This window comes from Perognathus longimembris, chromosome 28 (genome assembly GCF_023159225.1).
Source record: "Perognathus longimembris pacificus isolate PPM17 chromosome 28, ASM2315922v1, whole genome shotgun sequence".
Lineage (NCBI taxonomy): Eukaryota > Metazoa > Chordata > Mammalia > Rodentia > Heteromyidae > Perognathus > Perognathus longimembris.
Genome location: NC_063188.1, coordinates 38,238,817 through 38,265,494, shown reverse-complemented (window position 1 = coordinate 38,265,494; position 26,678 = coordinate 38,238,817). Strand labels below are relative to the sequence as shown.

Here is a 26,678-nt window from a genome sequence, read left to right as displayed (position 1 = left end):
TAATAAATAATAAAAAGAAAACTCACTGAAAGTTGTTGAATAATAGGGGTAGGAAGATGGAGAACAAGATAGGAATCGTAGATTAATCTTTAAAACATAATACATTCAACTGTGAAAGGACATGGTATAACAAACTATGTAATTAATGTACACTAAAAATAAATTATATGAATGTAAAACAAGTTGCATTGTGAGGGAGAGGTATGGTGAAGGGGAGATACACCCTTCAAAGATATGCCCCAGCAACTTACTTGGTCCTGGCACTTCCTAATAGCTCATTCAGTATAAAACTAATCAATGGATTAACCTATTGATGAATTTAGAGCCTTCATGATACATTTGCTATGAGATGGAGGTGAGGTTTAATGAAGTCTTCTTTAAATGTAGGAACTCTTCACTTAAAGGCTTGACTTTGATCACAGAATAAGAATTTCTGGAAAAGTCATGATGGTTAGAAAACTTGGCAGACAAACAGACAAAAAGCAGACATACACAGAAGGGCATAGTGTGTGTGTAACAGAGTGTGGGTGCTTTCATAGGGAGAGACACAGTTTCTTGGGCTGTTGGGATATTTATATGGTTAAAGGCAGGGGGTCTGGGCTTCAATGTTATGCAAAGATAGGTGCTTTGTCTTTGCTGTAACCACACCTGGTGTTATTTTCTGGGTTTCAGGGTAAGAATGCATCCTGCCATCAGAACCTTATCCTTGAGACAAGGAAGTGCCCTACTATCTGAATTTTGGGGCAAGAGGTGGTTTAAGTTTAGGGAAGCAGTTTTTCTCATACATCCTGTTAGACAAGTGCTCATTCTTTGGGTGAGGAATGCATCCCTCAGGAAGGAATGCATCCTGTTGTCTCTGTTTGAAACAAAGATGGCACTTCTGTTTCTAAATACCATATTACTGAGTTGTCTTCACCAGGCTTCAGTTTCCTTAAGTTATCCTGCTTCATTTCGCCTAAAATAACTTTGTTCCCTTAATCTTAAGGGAAGTACATGGAGGAATAGTGGCTGTATTTGCTGTAAGACGATCATTTTCCCTTCATCTATCCTGCTTCACAATCATTTTTCAACACTGCCACCAGATGGAGGACCAAACCTTTATCATATCAGAGACGTTCATATGTAAGACATAATACATAGTTATGTATGTGCTTTCTCTCTCCTCCCTCTCACTCTCACACAGACATCCCCACCCCATCATTTTTTGTTTCTGGTACCAGGATTTGAACTCAGCTTGCTTGCCTGACTGGCACTTTGCCACTTAAGTCACTGTCCCTGACTATCTTTGCTGAAGGCTAGCACTTTACCAGTTAAGTCACAGGTCCACTTCCAGCTTTTTGATAATTGAAGGTAAGAGTCTTGTTGATATTCCTGCCCTGGCTGGCTTCAAACAGTGATCCTCAGGTTTCAGACTCCTGAGTAGTTAGGATTACATGCATGAGCCATGGGTGCCTAGCTCCAGTCCAGCTTTTGTTCATTTTTTTGGAGATAGAGTCTAGTAGACTTTCTTGCTTATGCTGGCTTTGAACCTCTATCCTCTGGATCTCAGGCTCCTGAGTAGGTAGGATTATAAGACTGAGCCACTGGCACCTATCTCCTGACTATCCTGTAATGTAAACCACATCTATTCCGTGTATAACAGTCTCTAGTCTTAATCATTCCAACATCGTTCAAAAGTTCAACTACACTATCTCCTCTAAGACTTAGGACAGGTTCCTATTTGTGAACACTTCTAAATTTAAAAAACTGAGTTGCATACTTCTCACATAAAAAAGTACAAAGTAAACATTAGCATTCCAAACAAAAGTAATAGGGACATAGAAAGGAAGAATGGGACCATAGTAAGACCCAAATCCAACAGGCCAAACATTAAATCCTTAACTTTCTGCATTCTGGATATATTAATGGTAAGATGTAAGTTTCAGCAAGCTTGTTCATTGCTTTCTTTGTCTTGCAGTCCAAATTCCTAGCACCTGTACACTGAAGGTAAGAGTCTCGTTGACATTCCTGGGGTCTACACTGCAGCTTCATCTTCATCCTCCTCACAGCTCCACAGCACCCTCTCAGGGGCTAGCCACAAAGATTCCTATACTGCTGTACAATGCCCAGGCATTCATTAGATATCCTGGTGGAAGCCTCCATGATGTAGTAACTCTTCCATTGTGCATGTCTAGGAAGCCACCACCATTTAGACAATGCCAAGATCTATCACCAGCTTGAGCACTAGCGCTAGGTCCCCTTGGATCATGGCTCCAGCAGCCTTTAGGTGTTTGGATAGAGGAACACTGGAAACTAAATTCTGGGGAAATAAAATTTAAAGTTGTTAATGCTCGTTAGTCTCAGAAAGTCCTAAGAAACAAGTTTATAACAAAACAGATTTCTTTAAATTTGACATCTACGTATTTCCTTTCATTAGGATACTTTCTTTGTACAGATCATTGTGAAATTAGCCCATGTAAAGCAGCACTTTGCTTTTTCTTTTCCTACTTTTCAGCTCAAATATTTCTCAGTTATCCATGAGCATTTTAAGAGTGTCAGGAGACATTCATAGTATTTCACCATCTGTTTCCTACTCCAAGTTCTCTCTGATATCACTTCAGTTCCCTAATGTCATTCTTGGATTAATGTAAATGTTTGTGTCTGGTCTCCTTCCTTGCCTACGTTTTCAGTTTCACACCACGATTATTAAAGCATGTTACATTGATTTTAGACCATCAGAAATTATCCAGACCAACTTCCTCTCATCTTTTTCTGCTTAGGAAAAGAAATACCCATGTCCTGTCATTGCCCATTATGTGCTAGTACAATAGAATACCGGAGACTGGGTAATACATAAAGAATACACACTTTCTCTTAGTTCTGGAGGATAGATGTCACCAAAACCAAGATATTGACAGATTTGACATTTAGAAAGGACATGGTCTCCACTTCTTAGTTGGTACTTTGAATTCTGTATCCTCTAAAGAAATGAACACTGTCACTCAAATGGCAAAAAATATTGAAGAGACTGAAAGCATTTCCACAAGCCTGTTTTGTAGTGGAACTCTCGTGGAACTAACCACATCCCATTAGGCCTTATCTGCAAAAATTACTGCATTGAAGATTAAGTTTCCAGAAAATAAATGTTGGAGAGGACAAATGTGATTCAAATCACAACAAGGCTTGTTTCCCTGTTTGTAAAAGTCCTCTGGGTTTATCTTGCTCTCTGGGTTTGCATATCCCCTACTGTATATTCTCTAGCAAAGCCTATTTCTCTGTTCCTGAATCTCCTTTCCAGTGGAGCTGGAGCTTCTCCTGGAAACCTTCAGACATCTTGCAATATGGCTACTAATTATTTGAGCTTCAAGCCCAGTCCCACTGTTATATATGTGTAAATTATCCAAGAATCCACATATTGAAGGATTGAATCTTGGAGTTTTTATTAGAGCATTAGCAGTCTACAGGCAGCCAATTGTCACAAAGGCCTGCAGTCCACAAATACTCTTAACACTGTTAGGAAAGAGGCCAGAGAGAACAGATAGAACAAAAACAGTACCAACAAACCAATCCAGCTCCTTTGGAGAGCTGAGTTGGGACACCATGGTGACCCAAGAGAAGCCAGGAGACAGGACACAGGACTGGAACATGGAGACATGTGGCATGGCATTGTAGGGTCAGGTCAGGGAGCGGTGTCACAGGAAGCTCCCAGACCCAGGTACTTGACCCAGGTTCAGTAACCTATAGGACAAGTGCCCACTCCTGTCTCTAGGGATTCAGAAACACCAATCAAGACAAGAGTACAGATAGTACAACTTGCCATGAGGCCAATGATGGTGCTGGTCAGATATGACCATATTATACCACCAAACCTCTTCCTTTTTTATCTTATCAGCACAGTACTCACATCAAGTTAAGCTGCAATTTGATCATAGATGTTGTACTGGTGGTCAGGATGAGTGACAGGAACAAATGCTACACGAAAGAGCTTGGTCTCTTGCAGGGCAGAGGACAAAATATTTCATGCAAGAGAGTGACATAGTCGTTAATTACACAAAATGAGTTACGTTATGGTGTGAATTATGGATTGAATATGATATGTCCTTCATAGGTTTGTGTGTAAAAGCCTAGGTTCCTAGTCAAGGGTGCTATTTTGGGAGGTGCTAGATGATGGGAATCTGTTCTTCTCATAATTCAATGTTGTTCCCAAGGCACAGCCCACTCATTATCCTCTCCCTTCTCCCCAACCTTCCTGAAATTCTTCAGTCTGTTCTCCAGCCCAGAATCTCAATCTAAATATGAAAGCTCTACCCCACCACCCAAGTGATAGGTGCTTGAGTTCCTCCAAGCCTATGAGGTAGGGGACTTGCTCCAACAACAGGTTCTCAGAACCAGACTTGCACCTTAAACTCCCAAAACTCTTTGCACCTTTTGGCTACCTGTGACCTTGCCCTCCAGCAAGGCTCCTGTTTCCAGATTTTCCTCAGGTCACCAGCATTCCTCTCCAGCTTTCCATTAAAATTTATGGGGACTGTTGAGTTGGCTTTCTGCTCTTTCTTCACTCTAATAATTTCATAACTCAGTCTCCTAACACTGAATATTTCAGGATGTGAAGTTTTATTAGAGGAAGTAGGTTAGTGGAGTGGGTCCTTGAGGTATCTTGTCCTGACTCCTACATGTCTCTGTTTCCTCCAGCATCACATGAACAGCATTCTCCTCCACACATTTCTGCTACCACGCTGTTCTGCCTCACCATGAGCCCAGAATAAACAGAGCTACAGAATATCAAGTCTCTAAAACCCTGAGTTAAAATAAAGTTTTTCTCTCTTAAGTTGTTTCTGTGAGATATTTGTGTACAGTGACAAAAAGTCTAACACCAGTAGTTACATTTATGGAAGTGAATGTACAGATACATGAATGAATGAATAAAATGGCATCCAGTTAAATTTGGGCTTCACATAAACAATAAATATTTTTTTACTATAAGCTTGTCCCAAATATTGCATTGGAATATTTGTGTTAAAATTATCGATTTGTATGAAATTCAAAGGTCCTTGGGCATTCTGTAGTTTATCTATTAGCCCTAGAGCTCAGAGGGTTCAGGGGAGATGAGATGAAGATGAAGAGATGAAGGTATTCAAGGATACCTTCACATTTGTGTTAAGTTGGTGACTCTCAGGCTGTTGTTTTTTTCTCTAATGTATCACTGTGACTCACAAAGTTAGGAGATTCCATATAATTTCTATTTCTCCTCATCCTTTCAACTACTCCTGTGTGAATAGATTTCCCCTAGTATCACTGGTGAACCTACCATGAGCATTTTACCTATTTCCAATGATAGGATCCTCTGCCTGCTCCCAAATCGAATTTTTGCTGTTGTTCCCTAGGACCACTCCCAGTATCACTTGTTCTGGGAAGAAATGACTGTGAGATGGAAATTTGATGTAGGAAATTTACAGGCATGCTCAGAAGAAAGCACTTGGAAAGTAATAAGGGAAGAAGTAGCAGAGCAAGAAATTGAACTGTGATACAGTCACAACAAAGGCTTTGGCTGATCTCATAATGAGCTTGGTAACTAGGATGTCATGTAGGACGTGCTCCAAATTAAAGCAGGAAGTCTAGCCTTAGGAGAGGAAGTTCTCTTTAAACAAGTCATATTCCTTAGAAGTTGGGTAGCACAAAATAGAATCTGTTGCAAATTTAATGTATCTCAATTGACTGTGTTTTTTTTGTTTTTGTTTTTGCCAGTCCTGGGGCTTGAACTCAGGGCATGAGCACTGTCCCTGGCTTCTTTTTGCTCAAGGCTAGCACTCTACCACTTGACCCACAGCACCTCTTCTGGCTTTTTCTATATATGTGGTACTGAGGAAAGCACCCAGGGCTTCATTTATATGAGGCAATCACTCTACTACTAGACCGTATTCCCAACCCTTTGACTATGTTTTATTGTCTATTATTTTTAATGTATATCAATAGACTGTTTTTTCTATTATTTTTATCAACCTCTTACATAATGAAAATCCTGTTCTTGCTCTGTTTTTTTCCCTTCTGTTTTCCTTACTATGTTATAGTTTCTCCTGTTTTGTAGTTCTTCCAGGTTATTCTCCAATTATACCTCTTTTACATATTCCTATTGTTTATTTCTAAGTTCTTTCTCTGAGAAATTCTATTTCCAATTTTTAAATGATTTCCTCATTTTATTTACTATTACTAAGTATGGAGCTGGATGTAGTCCAACATGCCTATTATCCTAGCACTTGTGAGCTGAAGTAGAAAGATTGCAAGTCGAGGCCAGCCTGTGTTACATAGTGAGACTCTGCTTCCTCCCCACTTCCAAAGTTAAAAAAAATATTAGGTTAACATTTCCAACTGCATTTTGTCTTCATTTTTGATGTGTTTACATTTTACAAGTCTTGTCTACCAAATCATCACTCTCACTTTTATAAGTTTATTTTGCTAAGTACTTTCTGACATAACATATGCTTTCTTCAATTCTTCCCCCCTACTACTTGAATTTTGCCTTTTCACTTACAATATTTCTTCTCTGTTCAATTTGATTTCTGAAATGATTGTAAAATAAGGAGAAATGATTGTAAAATAAGGAGACTGGGTCTAAATAACAAACCTTTCCCCCACAGCTATCCTGGTGCCTAGCTGGGTGATAGGGGCTTTTCATCTAGCTTCAAACGCCTAGAAGCAAGACAAGCCATTCTTTGAACTGCAGATGCTTAGCTCCAGGAGAGGTAGGAGATTTCTGCTTCAGGGAATTGCAGACACCATGTTGTTTAGCCCCAGGAAATCTTTGCTATTATCTCTATAAATGATTGGACTTGCTTACCTCTGAGTATCTCCTTATATGGAAAGGTTGAGGTGTATCCCCCTGTATGGGAAGTTTAGTTGGTTCCTGAGCTACTTCCCTAGATGGAAACTTTTGGTGGTACCTGGAAATACCTGAGTATTTCCCCATAAGATCTGCTTCTGTTGAAATTGGGTCTCCAGGGCTGGGAATATGGCCTAGTGGCAAGAGTGCTTGCCTCCTACACATGAGGTTCTCGGTTCGATTCCCCAGCACCACATATATGGAAAATGGCCAGAAGGGGCACTGTGGCTCAGGTGGCAGAGTGCTAGCCTTGAGTGGGAAGAAGCCAGGGACAGTGCTCGGGCCCTGAGTCCAAGGCCCAGGACTGGCAAAAAAAAAAAAAAAAAAAAAAAAAGAAAAGAAATTGGGTCTCCAACCCAATATGTAGTTTTTGTCTTTAAAAACTTTGTGCAAGCACTGGGGTGGGCTTCAGATCTTTGAGACAAGAGTCCACCTGCAGTTGTCAGCACTTCAATAAAGATTGTCAATTCAACCTTTCAAAATATGGCTTCTCCTTTCTTGCCAACTGAATTCCCGTACAATTGATTCACTTCTTGTATATAGAGTTGTTCTTCTGGAGAAAAATAAATGCAGGATAGGTCCCAAATCTTCAAAGACTTAGTTCACTACAGCTTTTATTTCAATGATTCAATTTAGTTTTCTTCACTTACCTGTAATGACTTCTAATGATTCAATTGTTCTCAAACCTGTTCTCCTAGTTTGGTCAAGATGTACTGATGTCTGATTAAGATAATGACAGCAAAGGAGGAGGAAATTGAATATTAAGGTAGACAGGATAGTGCTATGATTATGAGGAATTTCTGATGATCTAATGGAGGGAAGAAAAGTTCAAAATGATTTCTAGCTTGAGCAACTACTGCATAAAGGCTTAGTAGACAAGAGAAACTAGGAGGTGAATGATTAGTAATGGCAGAAGCAATATTCTACTTCAGCTATATTAAGTTTTCAGTATCTATTGGCTACACAGATATATCAGAGAAATAAATCCTGTTCTTCTTTTCCTAATGCCAGTACTAGGGCCTCATGCTCTGCTTTTATCCACTTCTGGCTGGTACTCTACTATTTGGACCATGCCTCCAGTTTTGAAAAAATACATCCTTGAACACATAGATGTTGTGTTTGTATGTCTATTCTCATCCCATTAAGCTGATTATCTTGCTAGACACAACACTTTTCATCATTCCTATCATAACTTTTATCACATTCATGTTGTAACTACAAGTTTATTGTTCTATCTTCTCTATTGGACAGTGAGTTTTTTTGAGACCAGAACCTGTATTCATTTTCTTTCCTTAGGTTCCTTCCTAGAACATACTCATTGTTATTATTATTTGCTCAATTCATGCATATGAAATAATACTAATTTACTTTCCAAAGATAGTCATATTTTTCTGAACTTCTAATTTCTAAAATTTATAATTTGAGGGCCAGGAATAGGGCTTAGTGGTACAGTGCTTGACTAGCATGCATAAAGCCCTGGGTTCGATTCCTCAGTACCACATGAACAGAAAAGGCTGGAAGTAGAGCTGTGGCCCAAGTGACAGAGAGCTAACCTTGAGCTCTGAGATGCTCAGGGATAGAGCCCAAGCCCTGAGTTCAAGTCCTAGAATGGGCAAAAAAGTAGATAGATAGATAGATACAATTTATAATTTGAGTAAGATGAATACAATTTTTCCAAATCCAATTTGTTTGCTTCCTGTATCTTTAGTCCCATTCAAGACATCTGTATATCCATACATATATCTACATATCTACACACCTACATATCTCTCTATATATATATCTGAAGTTAGGCACTATTAAGTTACTTGTTTGGAATAGGGTTTTCAATATATTTGTATTTGTCTCTAGTCATATGTGAATTTATGTCCCAATATTATTCTTTCAAGCTAAATGTAATACATTTCCCCAAATTGTTTTTATTTATAATATCTTAAACTACGTCTCAAACATTTTTGTGTTGCCTTCCATGCACCAATGTGGGATTTGTTATCAGTACTATTAAATTTTATCTTAGTAGATGCAGCTCTCATCTCCAGAAATGGAGAGCACTTTGGATTGTGCACATGCATTTAAATACCTTTATTTATACATGCTATTACCTCCAAGCACTTAGAACTCAGAGCCAGAGAATGGGAGGAGAAGAAATGTATCAAAAATGAGCTCCAGATTCCCTGTCACCAGCTACCAGAAAGTATAGTAAGTTTTCTAGTTACATGGCATTTATTTTTTGGCAAAAATGTTTCTTTCTTAAAATCTGTGAAAGTCATTTTTCTTTTTTTTTTTTTGCCAGTCCTGGGCCTTAAACTCAGGGCCTGAGTACTGTCCCTGGCTTCTTTTTGCTCAAGGCTAGCATTCTGCCACTTGAGCCACAGCGCCACTTTTGGCCATTTTGTATATACATGGTGCTGAGGAATCGAACCCAGGGCTTCATGTATAGGAGGCAAGCACTCTTGCTACTAGGACATATTCCCAGGATGAAAGTGATTTTTCAAGGTAACACTGAAATCAATATTACACCATCTTCTTTCTTTCCACTCTCTATACCACCATATTTATCATTTTTTAATTTACTCTCTTATGTGCTAATACTGGGGCTTGAACTTAGGGCTTCTCGCTTTGATTTTGCTTTTTGCTCATGGGTGGTGCTTGAACATTTGAGCCACACCCCACTTCCTACACCAGCTAATTTAAATGGTTTGCCCTCCAAAGCTTAAAATCATGTGTAGCTATTTTTCTATACTTTTTATCTATTTTGAAACAGTCACAATGTTTTACTATCTTAATGAATATATATTTGAATATATTATATATATTCATATATAAATCCTTCCATCAATATTCTTATGCAAGAATATTACCAACTTAAAATTGTAATATTTCAATTGTGCTTATTTTGCACTTTCTGTGAAGATATACAGTTTTCTATGTGCTCAGGAAAGAGAATTTGCCTATTTGGTAGCTGAAAACCCAGCTTATTTCCTCTACCATGGATTTCCCCCTTCTTTTACAAGTACATCAAATGTCTAATGGACACAAAGTTGATTTTATTACCATCTAGTTGTTTAGTACTATTCATTCAACTAGCTATAAAGCCAACCAATAACATACTCTTCAGTACATATTTGTTCAAATCTCAAAGGGCAAAATGGCAATGTTTACTTACTTTTTTGCTGGGATTTGCAAGCTATAGTAGCTTATTATTCCTATTCCTAGTGACTCTGTATTGGATTCTGATTCAACATATTAAATGAGAATAAATCCCCATATGTTAAATATGCTTAATTCATATGACAACTTGATTATTAGATGAGAATCCTAGATTTGGATGACATGACAGACACTAGTGATTCTCAAATGCCTACAGGAGGTAATGATCATAAAAGGGAAAAACAAAGTAAAAAAATTCAAAATGAAAGAATTGAAAGGTAATAAACCCTCATGACCCGCTACTCCTTTGAAATTTTCCTTCTTCAGTTTCAAGAAATTAGTTGATGGCATTTTGCTAAGCTTAAAATGAGCTGAAGATTGAATACTAGCTTGTAGTAGTCAAGATGTAGAAGAAAGGGAAATATATATGTCTTTAAACTGTCATCTCCCCTGAGGATAAAGTAAAAACTAATTATTGCCACTTTCACCCTTAGAACAATCACTTTTTCAAAGAAAATGATCATTTACATTAAGCAATATGTAGAAATTAGAACACTTTAATATAAACATTTCCAGAATATAGACTGCTTTTTATCTGTACTTTTTGAGAACTTTTAAAAAGTATATATCATTTAAGTTTATCATAGACTATTTTATTTCCACTTCCAAAACTAGAAAATACAAAAATACACTGCAAATTAGATTTAACAAAGAAAAAAAAACATTCTAAACTCTTTCATATATTTTCTTGGAGAATATTGAGAAACACAAACCAACACACAAACAAGTAATAAAATATCATCAACTCTAATGCAAATCCAGAAAGGAATGGATTCTGCAAGGTTTGGTCTCTGATAGCTCTACCACATTTCCAAGATTAAAACAAAATCAGGTGAATTCAGTGTGGTTTGGCTATAAACAGCAATGTTTGGTAATTCTTTCTTTTAAAATAAATTCTCTCATGGATAAAAAATTCACTATACTGCAATTTTATGAACACAGTAGAGACAACACCACTTAGGAAAATTACATAATATGTAAGAATCATATAATAATTATTCTTTCTTTATCTTATAAAATAAATGAAAGTAATTTGATGAAAACACATTGAATACTTTCACTTCACTTGGCTTTTGTTAAAGATTAAATTACATTTCCACATAGAAAAATTCAAGTAACACAAGTTCCATGAAACTAAACTTTTCAGTCTACACAAACCTTAAGAAAACAAAGCTGGACAGTTTAAATCCAAGAGCAGACTCATCCAAAAATATTGAGTCTTATTTTTTCAATAGTTTTCTTTCTCTCTTTGTTCTTATGTTCTCTTTTTCTCAGTCACTGGGTTCAGGATTATACGTTTCTTCTTTCAATTAGGTTTCCAGAGAATGGAAAAAAGGAGGGAAGGAAGAAAGGGAGGGAGGAAGAGAGTACTTCAGCTTTCCTGAACTGACACTGATTGCATCTACCTTTATTGTTTCCCATCTGATGCTTTTGTCTTTATAGAACTTCACTTTCTCAACTGGTTTCTTGGTTAAATAAAAGTTTAAAATCCAAGAGTAGACTCACCCTCAAATATCGACACTTCTCTTTTCAATAAGTTTATTTTCGTGTGATGGTATTATCTCAAAAGCTAGATTTAGGCTTTACTGTATGTTTATTTATTCTTTCAATTCAATTTCAACTTCTATGCAAACACATAATACTACGCTTCCTGAACTGACGCTTTCATCCATCTCTTCTTCCATATATTGGACACTCCTGTCTTTATCCAAATCAATATTATTTTCCTCAAAATATCCATGGGTAAATTTGTAGTTCAAAATCCGAGAATTGACTCATCCCAAAGTATTTCTTCTTCTGTCCTTTCTTCAATGTATTTCTTTTTCTCTCTTTTGTGCTTCCGTTCTTTCTCAGAGGATGCATCATGACTTTTTTTCTTTTTTCGATGCTTAAGCTTTCCTGAACTGATCTTGACTTTATATTCCCCTCTTTTATTTTGTTTGATGCTCTTGTCTTTGTCTAAATCCACATCCTTATAGCTCTTTTTCCTTCTATGTTTGGATTGCTCCTTCTCTGGCCTTCCTTTGCTTTCCCCTGAGTGTCGTTTTCTCTTCTGATGTCTGTGCTTATGACTTCCTTGACGGTCATGCATATCGTTTTCTAAGGAGAGGTGCTTGTAAACTTCACATTCTACACTGTGTGAGCCAGAGTTATTTTCATGCTGACTAAGGCTGAGAGGTACTGGTTTTTCTGAGTATTCTCTAATGTACTGATGATGATTCACAGATTCTTGTCTCCTTTTGCTGTCAAGAACAGGTAATGAATGAGGTAACTGGTTTTTCACATCTTGTGAACTATTATATGGTCCCATGTAGGGTTGGAAAGTCTCAAATGGATGTCTTTGTTCAAACATTCTTTGTTTGGGTCTGTTATCAACCATTTCTCCATACTTATGAGTTTCCATAGAGATACTGACTATTTTTCTAAAACAAGTCTCTGACTGTAGTCCTCTGACTTTCTGCATTTCAATGTCATCTTCAAATTCATTTTGGAAAGAGTCATTTGTCTTGTTTGAATGAGATGTTAACCACTGAGGTAAATAGCCTTCCAGTGGTAATGTATCATATTGTTGTTGGTAGGTATGGAAAGTGTCACATCTTTGCTGACCCATTCTTTGTTTGGGTCCAGAATCCATTATTTCTCTATAGTCATGGTTCATAAGGTTTTCTCCCATATTTCTAAAACAAGTTTTGGGCTCTAGACCTCTGGCTTTCTGAACCTTGATGTAATCTTCAAGTTCATCTTGGAAAGAGTCATGTGTCTCTGAATGAGCTGGTAAGTGATGAGGTAACTGGTTTTCTAGTGCTTGTGGATTATTGTATGGTCCCGAGTATGTCTGGAAAGGCTCAAATGGGATTTTTTGTTCTAACATTTTATATCTGGGTCTGGAATCAACTTCTCTGTACCCATGGGTTTCCAAAGAACTATCTTCCATCTTTCTGAAACAAGTTGTGGAGTCTAGTTCTCTGGATTTCTGTATTTTGATGGAATCTGCATATTCATCTTGGTAATGATTTTGGATCTTCTTTGAATTCTTCACTAGGTTGATTACAAAGGATTCTCTGCAAGAATAATAACAAAGTTCTTGTAACTAGAATTTTTGTTCCAAATATTTTCTTTTCTCTCACAATTAATAAAAATAACAAAAGTCTAAACAAATTATAAAAATTACCTCTTTACAAAGAATGTGTGTGCTAAAATGATACAGTGGAAATACTCAGATATAGTCTGATATTTCTCATACACCTACCAATTTTTGTGTAAAATTTCTTTCTCAAAATCAGAAGATGAAAAAAATCATAAACAGTATTTTAATGTGGCTTTAAGAGATTAAAACAGAACAATGTGGACTGCCTGGACGAGTGGGTGTTATAAAAAGAGTAGAATGAAATAGTCAGCAACCAAGTGAAACTCAGAAATATTGGACTATAGAACTATAATAAGACAGAGACCTCTAGTACCCAGTGTACAATCAGGGAATAATAAAGGGGGCTATAAGCAAGAGAAAGAAGGAAGCTTTTGGTGAGTGTTTTGAGTGAAGAATCCAGCACAATATAAGACAGAAGATCTATGATTTGTATGTAGCAAGCCAGTGCTAGGTTTCCCAGCTTAGTCATAAGTGCTGCAAAAAGAGGTATCTTAATAAGAATCCTACCATCTGACATTACTGCCAGATAGACAAGAAGCTGTCATATTGTTACATCTCTGAGTTCCAACAACCTTTCTGCCTCACTGGCTTATTAAGCAGACACTCTGAGACCTAGTATGAGCCCAGGTAACCAACTGTCACTTAGATACAATTTGTGGCTATAAGTCTGAATGTTGGGAATCATGGTCTCTATCAGAGAGGCAAGCAGAAAGAGCATCCATTCAACAGCAGCAGCCTGATCTCTGAGAATAAGGGCAAGATCAGGTGTGTGTGTGTGTGTGTGTGTGTGTGTGTGTGTGTGTGTGTGTGTGTGTGTGTGTGTATTTCTGCACTTGGTTGGGAAGGAGATTTATGTGACCACACCTGGAAAGATCACTCAGCATCAGCTGCTGGCCCTCCCAGTCTGACCCCAGCAAAGATTGCTTTGGTTTTTATTGCCTTCACCACATACAGATGTTCAGGGACAACAGAGAACAGTCTTCCATTGCTTGGGCATTTCTCATATGTATAAGCACAGTAATAGTGAAGCATGTCATGTGTGAAGGTTCATTCACAAGTGGTCTACAAGCTTGGCTGGCAAGTATGACAAAGAGAGAGCTCTTAAAGACATTCCAGAGTTGCATACAAAGTTCACTGGGGTGAAAATAGCAATACAGGAGTATTGTTTTAGCTTGAGAATGTAGGCAAGGTAGTGTAGGCATTGGCCTCCATACAGCCTGACCTAGTTCAACCTGTTTGGAATTTAGAAAAAAAAACTTTAGAATTTGCATATATATGACAGACCTAAAAAACTGGTGCCCAAGAAAGAAGTAAGGAGTGTACCAATCTCAGCAAGGAGAAATTTCTGAGTTTATTTTTCTGTTTATATTCTTTCTTACTAGTGGTTTTATTTTGGATTTGTTGTACTTGATTTCCCTATTTTTAATTATTTTTTATTGTTATTATAAAGATGATGTACATAGGGGTTACAGTTACATAAGTCAAGTAATGAATACATTTCTTTTTGGACAATGCCTCCCATTCCCTCTCTCTCTCCCAGTTCCCTTACTATTTTTAGTCATTCATCTATCTCATATTCTTCTTACATATTGTAAACCTTTCTTTTATACATCCCCTCACTTTCTCTTTTTATTACTTTATAATTAATTTTACTTTTATTAGGTTTTAAATTTTATTTATTAATTTTTATTTCTGAGACTTGAACTTCTGGGACTTGAACTCAGTACCTGATGCTTTCATTCTTTGTCTAGTGGCATGCTAATTGAGCCATGCCTCTAACCCTGAGGTTTTTTGGTTTTTTTTCTTTTTCAGGTCCAACATCAGGACTCAAACTTCAGTACCTGACATTTTGCTCATTGGCTAGTACTCCACCAATTTGAACCATGCCTTCAACTCCTTAAATTTGACATTTTGATTTTTGTGTGCCAGTCCTGAGACTTGAACTCAGGGCCTTGGTGCTGTCCCTGTGTTTTATGGATTCAATACCAGTATTCTACCATTTGAGCCACAGCTCCACTTCCAGATTTTTTTAGCTTCTTAAGTTTTCTTTTTTTTTTTTTTCTGGTCCTGGAGATTGAACTTACGGCTTGCGTGCCATCCCTGAGCATTTCTGTGCTCAAGGCTAGCCCTCTACCACTTGAGCCACAGCGCCACTTTTGGATTTTTCTAAGTAGTTTGATGAAGATAAGAGTCTTACAGACTTCTCTGTCCAGGCTGGCTTTGAACCACAATCCTCAGATCTCAGTCTCCTGAGTAGCTAGGGCCCCGTCAGATTTTTTAACATTATTTTTAACCATTTCATTAGTATTATCGGTAGGATTATAGTGTTTCAGTTTTATATTTATATATCTGATGTGCTTTTTGTATTGTTGCGACTGCAGCTTATTTTCTCTTCCCTGAGATATTGGGAAGTGAGCCCTCAAAAGAAGGCTGATCACTAAGAAGACTCCTACATAAAACTGGAAGAACTATTCACAAATAAAAACATAGAAACACCAGGAATATGAAAAACTAAGGGAACATGACTCCTCCAGTGTTAGGGTCACCAGAAATCAAGTTTTCCAGACAGTCAAGCTAAACTAAATCTGGCTAAAACTCATCACATCTACTGAGTTTTGTCAGTGCAGAATTCTGGCAAGTATTTGTTGGTCAATTCTTGAAAAGGTGCAGGTAAGCTCTAGTCCTTTTGGTCTCCTTGTTGCTTTAACTGGAAATAAAAAAGGTTTTTTGTGGAAAAGACTCCTTTGATTGCAGGTCACAGCCAGCCTGGACAGAACAATCCTCTAAAACTCCATTTCCCAACTAGCAAGCAAAAATCCAGGCTGGTAGTATAGCTCAAGAGACTCTTACACTGGAAGTGACACTGTGGCTCAAGTGGTAGAGTGGTAGCCTCGTGCAGAAGTGCTCAGGGACAGTGCCCAAACCTGGATGGAGTTCAAACCCCTGTGAATGACAACTGGGATGAGTCATTCCAGCAAAGAGCACCTAGACCCCTGGGACTCAGCAAGTCCAGGGAATAAGGGACCATGGAGAGGAGTAAAAGGAAAACAATGTCACATCCTAAATGGAGTCACTTTACACTCACCCTTTCAAAATTAATCAGAGCTGGGGGATCAAAAGATAGTATCTTGTCCATCTAATGTCTATTCCTGTCTAACTTTTAATTGGACAGGAATTTACATTCTCCAATCCAGCCTTAGTCTAGCATACTCTCCCCTACCAAGTTGACAGATGTCAGAAGTATCTAGGGACATTTTCCACCAACTCCAGGACAGCCTGGAACGCAGGCGAGAAGAACTAGCCAAGTCACCTAAGAATTAATTTTCTGTCCTAAACATTTTGCCTTTTGTGTGCTCTCAATATATTTTTTTATTGTCCAGCTCCTGCCTCATGAGACTTTGTCTAGACTTCATTCAAGGACTGACGTCTACCACCAAGGGACAGCTACTGCCTGCCTTCTCCCAGAGGGGACCACATTTCAGCCTTTCCCCCCTAATGTCAACATCCCTTGCCAGCAGGAAGTAGCCAGAGAGAGTCAGCACCCTTTTTCGTAATTACTAAAAGGCCGGAATGTAAGGTCCATCCCTGGGAGGGCTCCATGCAGATGCTCCCCCTTCCCAGTTTAAATCTCGGCCCAGTACCTGTGTTACCTAGGTAACTGGCACACGTGGAAGCAGTTACCTCTCCCTTCTCTGAGGTCACATCCAATTCACCTGGCCACACCTTCCCACCTCTGCCCTAGATATGGCATGGTCCAGCTGTGTTTCTGTTCTTATCCCACCAGGTTTGATCTCGGTCCTAGGCCAGCAGTTCGGGAATAAACTTTTCTCTACTGCCTGAATACCATGTGTTGTTCTCGTTCATCAGCTACCTACTTTAATAAGTCTTACATCCAGAAGTTCTTAACTCTAAAATAACAAATTCAAAGTTACTGAATCAGATGAAATGCTAGGCATATAATTCAAAAGACTATTTTTAAAAACATGTATTAATTGTATAAAGGGGTTTCACTATGGTAATTCACATGTGCAAACATTATAATTTAGTCATATCTATTTCATTTATTGCTCTCTCTTTCCTTACCTACCCCTTCACTGTTTCAGTGAGTTTTCTCATGCAATCTCTGTATATGCATGCAGTGTGATCCTATTTGATATTATTCATCCTATATTTCAAAAGACTATTTTCAAAAAATGATCAATAGCATCAAAAGAGAATAGAAATAAACAGCCAGTTAAAAAATAAAGTACAGGTTATGGACGAGAAATTCAGCAAAGGGATATTCTGAAAAACACCAAATAGAAATCTTAGAAATTCCAGGGGCTGGGAATATGGCCTAGTGGCAAGAGTGCCTCGAATACATGAAGCCCTGGGTTCAGTTCCTCAGCACCATATATATAGAAAATGGCCAGAAGTGGCGCTGTGGCTCAAGTGGCAGAGTGCTAGCCTTGAGTAAAAACAAGCCAGGGACAGTGCTCAGGCCCTGAGTTCGTGGCCCAGGACTGGAAAAAAAAAAAAAAAGAAATGTTAGAAATTCCAGTCAAGAGATAAAAGGTTAACAAGAATATAAGGCATGAGTTCAAGCCTCGCGTGCACACGCGCGCACACACACACACACACACACACACACACACACAAGAAATATTGGAAATGAAAACATTAAAAAGGACAGTAGCAATCATGATTAATAACCTATATCAAGCAGAAGAAAGAATGCTAGGGTTCGAGAAAAAGATTGGTAAATTATTATATTATATTCAGAGAGTAAAAATGAAAAATATAAGAAATTGACCACAACATTAAAAACATCTAGGATACAAATTTATCCAAGGTACAGAACTTGAGATTTTTTGAAGCCTGGTACAGGTGGCTCACACCTGTAATCCAACAGTTTAGGTGGCTAATATCTGAAGGATCAAAGTTCAAAGCAAGAAAGTCCATGAGACTCCAACTGAATAACAGCCAACAAAAAACTGGGCTAGAGTAGAAGCATGGCTCAAGTGGTTAGAGCAAACAAGTTTAGCAAACAAGCCTAGTAAGTATGAGGCCCTGAGTTCAAACCCTGGTATCAACAAAAAAGCACAAAAAATCTATTTAGTGATATAATAGCAAAAAATTCTCCAAATCAAGGAAAATGTATGGTCATCCAGACACAGGGGGCTTTTAGTATCCCAATTAGACATGATCCAAAATAAACATACCTGTCATATTATAGTCAAACTCCCAAATGTACAAGTAATACCAAATGCTGTAAGAGAGAAGCTTCAAATCACTTATCAGGGCAAACCTATCAGAATAAAAGCTGACTCAGTAGCAGAAACCTTACAGGCCAAGCAGGCATAGAATGATGTACATCAAATCTTGAAAGAAATAAAAGCCAGTCAAGATTACTATGTCCAGCAATGTCATCCTTTAACATTTAAGAAGAAATAAAGGCCTTCCTTGATAAGCACAAACTAATTCATGAACAGATGACTGCATTTCAGAAGGTACCTAAAGCAATCCTATATAGAGACAAAGAAAGATTTTATACACACACACACACACACACACACACACACACACACACACACCATGAAGACTTGGAAAAGGACAAATCACCCTAAAAGAATAAAGAAATAAGCAAGAATCTAATATTAACTTAGCAGAAGAGCCAGCCTCTGAGATGAATCAGTGCAAAAAAATATATATATACAGTATTCAAGGGGGGAAAAAGCAGAAAGCAAATATAAGGCCTGGTAATAAAATGTTTAGTAATAAAATGTTTGCCTAACATGTTCATAGCCCTGGTTTTAACATATACAACAATGACAATTAGTACAAGTCTTTCATTAATATCCCTAAATATAAATGGACTCAACTCTCCAATTAACAGATGAAGAATAGCTGACTGGATTTGAAAACAAGCCCAAGGTTTTGCTGTGTGAAGTATTCTTACCACACTGGAAAAGACATATACAGAGGAAAACTGAAAGGATGGTAAAAGTTCTAAGAAAACAGAATCCAAAAGCAAGCTTAAGTAGTGATACTCATATCCGTGAAAGAAGACTTCAAACCATAATTAGTGAGAAGCAATAAGGAAGATTGCTACATACTAATAAATGGTCCAATTTAATTAAAATATGTAACAATTACAAATATACATATATCAGAAGAGATCGTGCGCGTTCAGTGTGGTATGGCCGTAGACATATATACATATATCAAATGTATCAAATTTTATAAAACACATTACTGGGCAAAAAGGACAGAGAAGTCTAGATACAATAATAATGGGTAATCAATCCATAGATTGTTCAGACAAAACATACCCCAAAGACTTCAGAGTTAAAATGACTTAACAGACATCTACAAAATATTTTATTTAATAGAGTAGTACATATTCTTTTTCAGTAGCTCATGGATCTTGCTTACCAAGATAGATCACTTTTTAGGCCATAATGGAAGTCTTAACAAGCACAAAAGCTGAAATAATTTCTTTTATCTTACAAGATTATAATGGAATAAAACTAGAAATAAACAGCAAGAAAACCTACAGAAAATATAAAAATGAATGGAAATTGAACAATAAACTTTTGAATGATCAGTGGGTTATTGAAAATCATGGGGAAAATAAAAAATTCTTGAATTAAATGTAGCGAAAATTAAAACACAACTTATCAGAACTTTTAGGAGATAGCAAAGGCAGTCTTGAGAGGAAAATTTATAGTCATCAGTGCCTACATTAAAAATCAGAGAGATCTTGAATAGCTTAATGATACAACTCAAGAACTTAGAAAAATAAGATCAAATCAGGCACAATAGTAATAGAAGGAAAGAAATAATAAACAAAAGAGGTGAAATGCATACTAAAAGAATAACACAATGGATAAATGAAACAAAGGGACAATTCTTTGAAAAGATACACATTATAGACAAACCCTTGGCTAAACTTCCAAAACAAAGACAAAGAAGGCCCAAATTAAAGAAAATAAAGAAGAATAAAGAAATATTACAAGAGATACAGTATAACCCAGAGAGTTTCCAGGGAATATTTTGAAAATTTATGTTTCAATATATTGTAAATGGTAGAAGAAATGGATATATATGTATATGTATACATATGGTCAGAAAAACTGAACCAAGGTGATATAAATAACCTAAACAGCTCAGTAACAAGATAACAATCCTGGACTCAAAAACAAACATTCTTGGGGCTGGGAATATGGCCTAGTGGCAAGAGTGCTTGCCTCATATACATGAGGCCCTGGGTTCGATTCCCCAGCACCACATATATAGAAAATGGCCAGAAGTGGCGCTGTGGCTCAAGTGGCAGAGTGCTAGCCTTGAGCAAAAAGAAGCCAGGGACAGTGCTCAGGCCCTGAGTCCAAGGCCCAGGACTGGCAAAAAAAAAAAAAAAAAATCTTAAAATGGCCATATTAACAACAGTAATACAGGGAGTCAGTGTATTCCCTACCAAAATTCTAATCACTTTCATTAAAAAAATAGAAAAAGTCAAGCTTAAAATGCGTATGGAAGCACAAAATGCCCTGAATCCCTCGAACCATGCTAGCCTTTGAGAAATAACCAAAGCAATCCTGAGAAAAAAAGCAACTCTGGGGCTATCACAATACCTGACTTCAAATTATACTGTAGAATCATAGTAGTAAAAACAACATGGTACTGGCACCAAAACAGGCAGGAAGACCAATGTAGAAGAGCCAGAAATAAAATCACAGAACCACAGACATCTGATCTTTGACAAAGGAGCCAAAGACACATACTTGAGAAAAGATATCCTCTTTAACAAATGACATTATCAAAATTGGATATTTGCATATACATGACTGAAACTAGATATCTGTCTCAACTTGTACAACAATCAATTCAAAATGGACGAGATTGGAACATTTGATTCGACAAGGAGAAAATATAGAGCAAACACTTCAAGATGTAGGCATAGGCAATGACTTTCTAAATAGAAATCTCAAGAAAGAACCCCAGTGGCTGGGGATATGGCCTAGTGGCAAGAGTGCTTGCCTCGTATACATGAGGCCCTGGGTTCAATTCCCCAGCATCACATATACAGAAAACGGCCAGAAGTGGCGCTGTGGCTCAAGTGGCAGAGTGTTAGCCTTGAGAAAAAGAAGCCAGGGACAGTGCTCAGGCCCTGAGTCCAAAGCCCAGGACTGGCCAAAAACAAACAAAACAAAAAACAAGAAAGAACCCCAAGAATCGACAAATGGTATCATAGAAAATCATAAAGCTTCTGTACTGCCAAACAATTACCAGAATGAATGACCAATCTGTAGAATTGAAAAAAATCTTTGACAGCTATTAAATGAGATTAGTAGTCAGAATATATACAGAATTTTAAAAATTAAGCAGCAAACTAAAAAGACAACAAACTGGTCAGTCAATGGGCAAATGGAGTGAACAGTTTTCTAAAGAAGAAATACAAATGGCCAATACATACATGAAAAAAAAAGTCCAATATCTTCAGCCATCAGGTAAATGTCAATCAAAATTACATTGAGATTCCATCTCATCCCAGTCAGAATGGCAGCCATCAAAGAAACAAACAACAATAAATGCTGGTGAGGATGCTGGCGGAGGTAGGAGGAGGAGAACTCTTAATACACCTTTGCTGGGAATGTAAATTAGTCAAGTCATTATGGTAATAAGTATGGAGAGTCTTCAAAAAGCCAAAAACAGAACTATAGTATTGTGCAACTATACATCTACTGGATATGTACCAGAAGGAACCAAAGTTATATGAATACCCATGTTTATTGTGGCACTACTGGCAATAGGCAAGTTATGAAAATAGCCTCATTGCCCATAGGTAGATGAATGGAAAAACAGAATGTGATATGCATATATATATATATATATACATACATAGATGTATAGTATATATGTATTACTTAGCCAAAAGAAGAACAAATAACTTTTCAGAAAATGAACTAGAATTTTAGCAAAATAAGCTAGACTCAGAAGTATGCATGGGTTCTTTTATATGTGGAATATAAATTAAAAAGGCATCAAAGTAGAAGAGGAGCTACTAGGAAAGAAAGGGTTTAAGGAACAGGGATGGAGCATAAGAGAATGTAATGGGGTTAAATATGATAAAAGTATGTCATATGCATGTATGATAACGTCACAATGAAACCAATTATTTTGTGTAATAACATATGCTAATCAAAATTATTAAGCCTGGAATAAAAGTGAGAATGAAGCCTTGCTCGTTGTTATCATAGGAATATTTTGGCAAAAACCACTTACTTAATTTGATGCTCACTTCCTTGCATGTGAGACCGGAACATATTCAGAGATGTAAAGATGATACGGCAAATACGACATACGTAAGTACGCATATGAACTGCTGAAAAAACAGAGTTCAAGTTAAAAAGGTCAGTGTGGATACAATTACAATCACATATAGTTAGATCTGGCTAAAAATGTATTAGAGACCAGCTACTTGAATTTTTCCAAGATTGAGCCCACATAGGTAAATGATTTTGTCAATTTCAGAACCAATTTGTCATAGAGTTAGCCTCTTAAAGCACATGTGTACTAAAACCCAGAATTCTTGATACTATACTGTGTCTCTAACCATGAATTATTTCCTAAGAATTCATAGTCTGCTTGTTTATTGTTGTTATATGGAGGTGAAGCCGGCACTTCAAATTTAGTATAGCTAATTAATCTTAATTCATAAGTCTTATTCAACCTCATTTTGTTTGCCTATAATTCTCTTTCCTTCTCTCTCTCTCCCTCTCTCTCTCTCTCACTCTCTCTCTTTCTCTCTTTTCCCTCCTTTTTCTCTTTCCTTTTTTCTGGCGGGGGTGGGGTGGGGTTAGTGCACTACTGAGGATTGAATTCTTGGATTCATGCTTGCTAAACAACACTCCACCATTTACAGCTTATTTGGGACTTAAGGAAAAACAGAAAATGTACAATTTATCTGTTGACAAGTATGACAGGATGAAACATTTTTAAAAAACTAAAATTTTTGAGTATCTCTGTTGTTATGGGATAATATATATAATGTTCAATGTATCTTCTGTGTAACTGGGTGACTTTAAATATATCTCTACATCTATGTTTATTCCTGTACACAATACTGCTTCTCAATGTCTATGTCCTCATTTCTATGTAAAATATTGGGAAGAATATTACAGAATAAAATGTAACCCATTGTTTCAATGAGTAATTAAATTATCTATAATTGTTGCAATTCTCAACATATAGTAAAACCTATCTGAGAACAGAGAAATGGAAAAATGCCAAGAGCTAAAGAAGTGAGGGAAGTTGTAACAGATATTTCAGGATAGGAATAATCATGTAATGAAGACAATGGACAGGAAATGGCAGAGATAGAAATGATCAAGATGCATTGAATTCAAACAATCTGTTTAACAAAGACTGTGAGATATGGTGCCAAGTGTTATGCTTGAATCATGAAACACAAGGTAAATGAAACAGCCAGGTTATCTAACAGTCCATTGGGAGGAAAAATAATACATAAACAAAGAGTTTCAGTTTCACAGAGTAAAGTGTTGGGAGCCAGAGACTGGAGTTCCTGGAGTAACAGTTGGAAATCTCTCACCTGTGCCTGAAGACTGAGTGGCTACAGTCATTTGGTCTGAAGGCAAAGTTAGTTCTCTCATCTTAACTTTTGAAGCAAGAACAAGAGTTTCATTTGCAAGCCATTATACCTTCAGGTAAATTGCTGAGCTGGTGACTGGATGTCGCTAGCTCATGCTCTCCACTCACCTTCATTTAGTGCAAGTGCCTGTATAAAATAAATAAATGCATGCTGAACTAATAAATGCATGCTGTTTTGGTCTCCTAGACGTTTAGATGCTGACAGCCCACTGGGTCCCAGTTTTCTCTAGTGTGTGTGTGTGTGTGTGTGTGTGTGTGTGTGTGTGTGTGTGTGTGTGTGTGTGTTCCTCAGTCTCCTAACATCTTCCTCCAGAGACAGTTTGATCCAACTAGTTGGTGGCATAAATGTAAGAGTGTTATACTTAAAAGTATGTGAGTACTACGCAAGTACACTTATGACCAAATAGAATCTAAAATATCTGTGGCATTAATGTAAAGGTGTCCAACAAGCAGTTATACATAGGAGTCTGAAAGGCTCCAGAGGGATGTTGGAGCTGTCAGAACGTGGGTGTACATAAAATAATCAAAATGGATAAAATATCCTAGAGATTGTCACTCTTTACACAGAGAAGGTAGAGAAAGAGGGGTCTATGAAAAGTTCAAAAACTAAAGAACAGAATTCAAAGGATAAGTAGGTGAGAGTGCAATGTCATAATTACATATACTTGATTTAGAAATCTGGTGGGCACTGTAAGTAGAAAAATAGTGATGTGAAGAGTGGGAGAATGTATGCCAACAAATGAGTGAGTTAAGGAATGTGTGAAAAAAATGTGAAGACAGTAGGAAGGCACACACACACACACACACACACACACACACACACACACAGAGTCTTGGCTAAAAAGAATGTAGTAAAGAACTTAAGAGTTAAGAATTGCTCCTACGCCTAGTGCCAGTGGCTCATACCTATAAACCCTACCTACTCAAGAAGCTGAGCTCTGAGGATCATGGTTTAAAGCAAGCCCAGGCAGGAAAGTTCATGATATTCTTATCTCCAATTAATCACCAAAAAGCCAGAAGTATGACTGTGACTCAAGTGGTACAGTGCTAGTCTCGTCCAGAATTGTTCAGGGACTGTGCTCAGGTCCTGTGTTCAAGCCCCAGAACCAGCACAAAATAATTACTTCTAGGTAATCCCTATCTGATGGCCAATTCTTTCTTGATGAATAAGAAGGAAGCTTGACTGAGTGAAGAGGGTTATGTGTAGATCAATACAAGATTATTATTGGAGATCAATATTGTTTAAATATTGCTAATGGTTAAGTGAAGAAAAACGAAAATAATTACATAGGGATAAAGACTCAAAGAGGTTGAATACCAAGACTGCATGGGTACCCATTTTCTTAATGTACATAGTTTGCTACAGAATAGGTACTGAGGGCTGGGAATGAGGCTTAGTGGTAGAGTGCTTGCCTAGCATTCAAGAAACCTAGCATGCAAGAAACCTAGCATGCAGTTCAATTCCTAAGCACCATATAAAAAGAAAAAGCAAGAAATGGCGCTGTGGCTCAAGAGGTAGAGTACTAGCCTTGGGCAAAAAGAAGCCAGAGACAGTGCTCAGGCTCTGAGTCCAAGCCCCAGGACTGGCAAAAAATAAATTCAAAATAAAAAAATAGAATAGGTACTAATGTACCTACACAAAAGGTACTGAGGTACCTTAAATTCAGAAGTAGAAAAAATGGGGAAGGGAGTTGATTCAGGGTTGATATCTTGCTACTAGAGAGTGAGAGAATAACTTTGAAGTGCATGTGAAGATATCTAGAAGGTTCTTACAACATTAATGTGTGATGTAATAGTAGTGGAAATGTTGGGAAACAATTAGGGAAATAGTTCTAAAGAAGATGTGATAATACTTGCTAATGGAAAGTATGAAGGGAATTAAGTAGTCAGAGATGTCCACAAAGATCCCAGTTCAGGGAATAGTGAATGCTGGTACTACTGGAAAGATAAAAAAGACAATTCAAGTTGGCTTTTACAAAAGATTAGTTAGTAAGGTAATTTTAGATATGTTGAGATACAGGTGAGGATGATATATCTAATTCAAGAATGGAACTAGAAATTAGCAAGATAGGTGAAACAAGTACAATAAATAAAGAATACATAATGTGTTAGTTTGATATTACTGTGCTAACAATTCCTGTGTTGGTAAGATCTTGGTTTGATGAAGGACAACAAAACACAGTGAAAAGATCAAGAAAAAGGTAAGACATTAGATATAAGAGAAATGTATCTAAGCAAGAGCAGATAGAGGAAAAAAAAGAGAGAAGATGATCAAAAAGTGAGTAGTTAACAAGCCATGGTGTTTTTGCTTACCATGTTCTTATTTGTAGTATGGATTTCTGTTTTCTATTTTTTTTGAAATTATCATCAGATAAGTTAAATTATTCAGATATTTTTAAATTTTAATTGTTTCAGATACTAAGGCAGTGTTTAGGGTTACTGAGGCAGTAGTCAAGTTAGAGAAAATCTGTCCTTTGAGCAATTGCTTCAGAATTTAGTGTGAAGTGACTTCAATGAGTTACATTAATTTTACTAATGATAATTCCTCTATACTGTTATCAGGTGAGAATTTTATCAAAATTCTTCAGGGAGTATAAATAAACTCTCCTTTGGAGACAAGATTGTGAACACTTCTTATAGTTGGGTCATTTAAATTTACATAATACCACTAAATCAGAAACAATTTATTTCAGATACCTTCAGATCAGTGACAGGAAAAATTCCAATTCCGTAAAAGTGGAAGGATGTTGGCTATATTTTTCAAATATCTACTTTCAGAAGCCCTATTACTTCTGTTTTTTAAACATGCCCAAA

General features: G+C 37.2%; 2 protein-coding genes across 3 annotated transcripts in view; one reads left to right on the top strand and one right to left on the bottom strand.

Annotated features, from left to right (window-relative positions):
- Positions 1 to 26,678, top strand: part of Bex5 (brain expressed X-linked 5) — an 851,362-nt gene that overhangs the window by 249,274 nt on the left and 575,410 nt on the right. The window lies entirely within an intron of this gene.
- The window catches only part of Zmat1 (zinc finger matrin-type 1), a 44,639-nt gene continuing 29,783 nt past the window's right edge, over positions 11,823 to 26,678 (bottom strand). Inside the window, exons 5-6 of the mRNA XM_048336966.1 lie at positions 22,479 to 22,578; positions 11,823 to 13,128 (exon numbers count right to left, since the gene is read on the bottom strand). Of these exons, the coding sequence (XP_048192923.1) occupies positions 11,823 to 13,128; positions 22,479 to 22,578 (1,406 nt within the window). The remainder of the gene's footprint in view (positions 13,129 to 22,478; positions 22,579 to 26,678) is intronic.